Genomic DNA, 4682 nt, shown 5'->3' on the forward strand with positions numbered 1-4682 from the left:
TAATTTGCTCTTCCAGATCACAGACAAAAGGGGAAATTAATTTTACGATAAGAATTTCTGGCCAGTACGTATGATTGCCCTTGATTTCAGTGCTGTCTTTAACCCTGTCAATCTTGAGGCGTTTGTTTTCAAACTCTAACAGTTGGGAATAGGTGGGTCTTTTCTTGCTATCATTATTGAATTTCTAAATAACAGATTACGGAGTAGTAGTAGTTGACGGGCACCACACTGATGCTCTGAATGTAATATCTGGTGTTCTCCTGGGTAGTGTTCTCGGCCCATTAATTTTCCTGCTATATACACAGGGTATGTGGTTTGACCTAGAAAACAAGCTCGATGCATATGCAGATAATTCTACTTTCTTTACATCAATTTTATCGTCATAATGCAGACCTATTGCTGCAGAATCTAAAATTAGTTCATGGTGCAAATTATGGTGCGTGATGTTGAACCCTAACAAAATTCAAAGTATTACTGTAAGTAGGTCGAGAACAGTGGCTCCTCAATATCCAAATCTTTGCAATAATAATGTTTCTTCAACTGTATACAACTCATTTAAAATTTAGGTGTGATTCTCGATAGCAAATTTACCTTTGCGAAACTCATTCAGTCTGTTTCTTCTTCAGTTGCACAAACATTGTCCTATTGAGAAAGTCTATGATTTTCAGTGATCAGTCTAACTTTAAGAAATGTTTTAGCCATTCATTCGACCTTGTTATGAGCATTGTTCACTTGTATGGTCGTCAGCTGCTGGTCCTCATTTAAATCTGTTGGATAAACATTTTTAGTCAATTAAATTTCTCATTTCTGATCTAGATATTAATCTCTAGTACAGTCCTTCAGTTAATTCTATATGCATGTTGCATAAGATTTTACATAATTCTGTCCATCCTTTGCATTCAGATCTTCCGGTAAGTAGTACTAGGTATATAGTTAATTTTAAGTCATGCCTCCATCATAAGGCACAATACTGCACTGTATTCTAGAAGTTTTATTCCAGCTTTGACCAGATTCTGGAATGATCTTCATCAGGCAGTTTAGTTCACAAATTTTGTAAATTCTTGTCTGTTGAGCAAGGTGACACAAGTCTCGTTTTATAGTTCATATATTACGGATCTATTTATTGTTACTGATCTTAAATTATATAATATTTTTTTACATTCAATGCTTATATATAGTGCATTTTCTACTCCTTCATTTCTTTACCTCACTGGGCTACTTTCCCTGTTGGAGACCTTGGGTTTGTAGCATTCTGCTTTTACAACCAGGGTTGCAGTTCGGGAAGAATAATGATATATATAGAGTTGAACCTTGATGGTGAAAATTTGTCAAAGAGGAAATAGTAGGGTGGTCCTTCTAGAAATGGTGCCAGCTTATATAACGAGATTTGTATTTAACTTTTAGATTTAATACCTCATATTTCTAACTTATGTTATCTATCTGAATTACTTGATACAAAAATTCAAAGAACAAGTCTCAAACTGAATGAAATCAACAGTCGACAATGCCTTCAATATACCACAACACCCTTTGGCTGGATAGCACTGTAGGGGCACCTGATGTGGTGTATTATAAGATCTTGTCAGCATCCATATGACCCATAACTGCAATTCATATTTAGTCTCCTTTAATGCCGTTTATATTACCTCTTGTCTGTAATAGTGTTAAACCTCCCAGCGTTTCGTTCTTGGTGCAATTGTAGTGATTGATTTGCACATTCTGGGAGCTTTTTAAACGTTTTATGGGCTGTGCAGTAAGTGTAAGTGGTGTTGTAGACATTGATTTTAGCCTTCTTGCATTATCTACATTGCAGAGGATATCGAAGGAAAGAACTACTAGTGATATAATGCTTCTGCAAGCATTGTAGAGGTTGCGCGTGAGCGCAAGTGGTGTAGCTAGTAATTTTAGACTTCTGGAAGCATTGTAAACTTGTAGATGCTATTCATTATGGTGTTTTGAGCCAGTGATTTTAGACTTTTGGAAGCATTATATACACTGCAAAGGATATCTGAGGAATATCTGCCAGCTCTGAATAGCCTCCTTAGCCCTAGTGTTTGGCCTTCAGGCCCAAAGTCATTGATCTATCTATATATACTACAACAGGTAATAGTTTTTGCCCTAGTTACGAACAATCGTCTACTGTATTTTAAAAGGGCTCTTCCAAGGCGGCTTACCATTCACATTTGTGCATTATGTCAGCTTTGAATGGCCCCTGCCTTTGGCCTCATTTTCCAAAGTCATTGATCTATCTATATATACTACACCAGGTAACAGTTTCTGTACCCGTTATAAACTGACATATACTGTATTTTGAAAGGGCTAATCCAAGGGGGCGTACAGTTTACCGAGTGCATTGTAGGGCACACTGTAAATAAAACTATGGAGGCTTTGTGGTGTGACTTTGACTATAACTACATTACGTTCTGATTCTTCTCATTCTAAATCTCTATCCTTACTCTAACTTTCATCTCTTACTTAAGAATATATCTGATAGGTTAACCCTGTTTCTGGTGATGGGCATGTGGAGAAGTTGAGAGGTTGATAATTACAATAATTTCAAAAACCTAAAGAGGATTAGCATTCTAGAAAAGAATATTCATGACAACTCACATATATTGTTGAAAATATATTAAACATCTTCAATATTGCGCCTTTCGTGGAAAGTGTTCATAAAAAAGTAATTGTAAGTTTTGATCAATTGATATACTTGAAATGAAAAATCAGTGTGATAGCTATTAGTTTACTTATTTTTTTGTTTTACTACATTTATTCTCTAAACTTTTTTTGGGCCATTGCAGGGTTTGGATTCTGTGCAGTAGAAAAGAAACATTTGAAGAGGTAGTTATTTGTACCAGTCAGTACATGTCCAGTTAAGAGTTCTCATGCATGCCTTTTATTTTCAGGACCCGTCATTTTGCAAAATGAAGCACCTTTTGAGCAAATCCGATATCTCTCATGGAGAACGTAGCCGAGAAGATGTCAATCCTGTTCAAGTAGACGAGGATTTTGAAAGTGACCCAGACTTGAGCTTTCAAGCCAACGTTAGCATAAGGGAAAATTCTCCCAACGTAGGCACGGAGCCTGAACTCAATGTGTCTGGTTCTTGCAACATTCCATGCGCTCAAGACAATCATCCTTTGGTTTCGAGGGATGAAGATTCTGATGAGGAAGTATGGTCTGGAAACAATTCTCCTTCTAGGCGGAACCTTAGCCTCGAAGTGAGAGATTTGCAAACGTTTAGCTTTCCTAATGCATTAGTCATGCAAGGTTATGAAGGTTCTGAAAGTGATGATGAATCTGTCGTCTCAATGACTCAGTCATATGTAAGAGAGGCTACAGTTAGAAGAAGAAATACAAACAGCTGGATCTGCATGTTCGAAATAATGGGAGCTCTGGAGATGCAGGGTAGAGAACGAGGGACGGTTGAAAATATGGAAACCTCTGAAATAGAAAAAATTGATAATTATCTGAAGGGTTTCTTCCAGCAATATAATGAAAACATAAAAGAAATGACAAAAAACAACTACAAAGTTATTGCAGCATTGGGTGGTCGATACATTTACTATGCAGAGAATAAGCTTGTAAGAGGAGTTCTGGTCGTAATCGGGAATGTGGTAGTAGAAAACCTTGGATTGAACTCCCATCTATTGTCAGAGAAATGCTCCCCAAGTTTGCCTCCTGTATTTAAAGAGTTCCATAACATTCATATTGGCCATGCATACCCCATTCACACGGAGGACGTTGTATGCATTGGTGGTAACTCTCTGCGATCATTGTTGAAAAATTGGGTCGACACAGAATTCTATGAAAGCTTACATTGGATTATACCACCAACTACGTCTAAAATGCATATGGAGAGACCAAAAGAAGCTGAAGCTAAAAAGAGGGAGGATCTTCGTAAAAACGTGGCTCTCATAAAGAGAATGAAAGAGTGTGTTTTGAGAAACCCCAGGTCAACCATAGATTCAAGTCCATGGATGACCTCAACTCCAGCCAAAATCCCTCGTCGCTCTTCAAAGAAAAACCAGAGTCAGTATAACAGTATGTATGAATACATGCAAGTTAAGCCTGGGCAGGAATATCCTGTTAAATCTCATCATTGGCAAATTATAGAGATTCCACTCAACGAAGATGGTACGGTCAACGATCGTGCTCATCGAATGGCAGATGCTATAAGGCAAAAAGGTGGTGTTGTCAGGAGGGAATGTTAGATTAGAATATTTTAATCTCTTCTATGAGTTACAACTCAGCTGTCCTTTCCAAACTATTTTACATTAATAATTGACCAAATCGGTCTGTTTTATCTGGCTTACTTTTTAGAATATCTTTGAGTTTTATTTGTATTTTATGCCATGCTTGCTTTATATCATAATTCTTGATAGATTTCTTCAGTACTGTCTTTTTTAACCTAGAAATTGTTGTTTGGTATTTTGACCCAGGTGCTTTGGAATTACAAGAAATAAATTATAACCAAAAGAGTACTTTCATTTGTCCTTCGTGAGCAGCATCCAGACACCTAATATTTGAGTAACTGAAAAAAATTGCACTTAACGTTTCACCATATATCTGGCCCAGTTGGGTTTAACTTCCCTTGAAATATGGATCTCCATCTCTGTAGCCTACACAGACAGCTGACTCAGCTTATATGACTGCTGAAGAAGTAAAGCCAGTGTTCTCAGGCA

The 4682-nt window shown here is 37.1% G+C and overlaps 1 protein-coding gene across 2 annotated transcripts in view; it reads left to right on the forward strand.

Moving 5' to 3' along the window:
* LOC137658853 (uncharacterized) overlaps positions 1 to 4475 on the forward strand; it is an 8529-nt gene extending 4054 nt beyond the window's left edge. For both annotated transcript variants that reach the window (XM_068393956.1, XM_068393957.1), the window contains one exon: positions 2904 to 4475. In XM_068393956.1, the coding sequence (XP_068250057.1) occupies positions 2922 to 4211 (1290 nt within the window). In that variant the 5' untranslated portion in view covers positions 2904 to 2921 and the 3' untranslated portion in view covers positions 4212 to 4475. The remainder of the gene's footprint in view (positions 1 to 2903) is intronic.
* Positions 4476 to 4682: the final 207 nt, after the last annotated feature.

Source organism: Palaemon carinicauda, chromosome 19 (assembly GCF_036898095.1).
Source record: "Palaemon carinicauda isolate YSFRI2023 chromosome 19, ASM3689809v2, whole genome shotgun sequence".
NCBI lineage: Eukaryota > Metazoa > Arthropoda > Malacostraca > Decapoda > Palaemonidae > Palaemon > Palaemon carinicauda.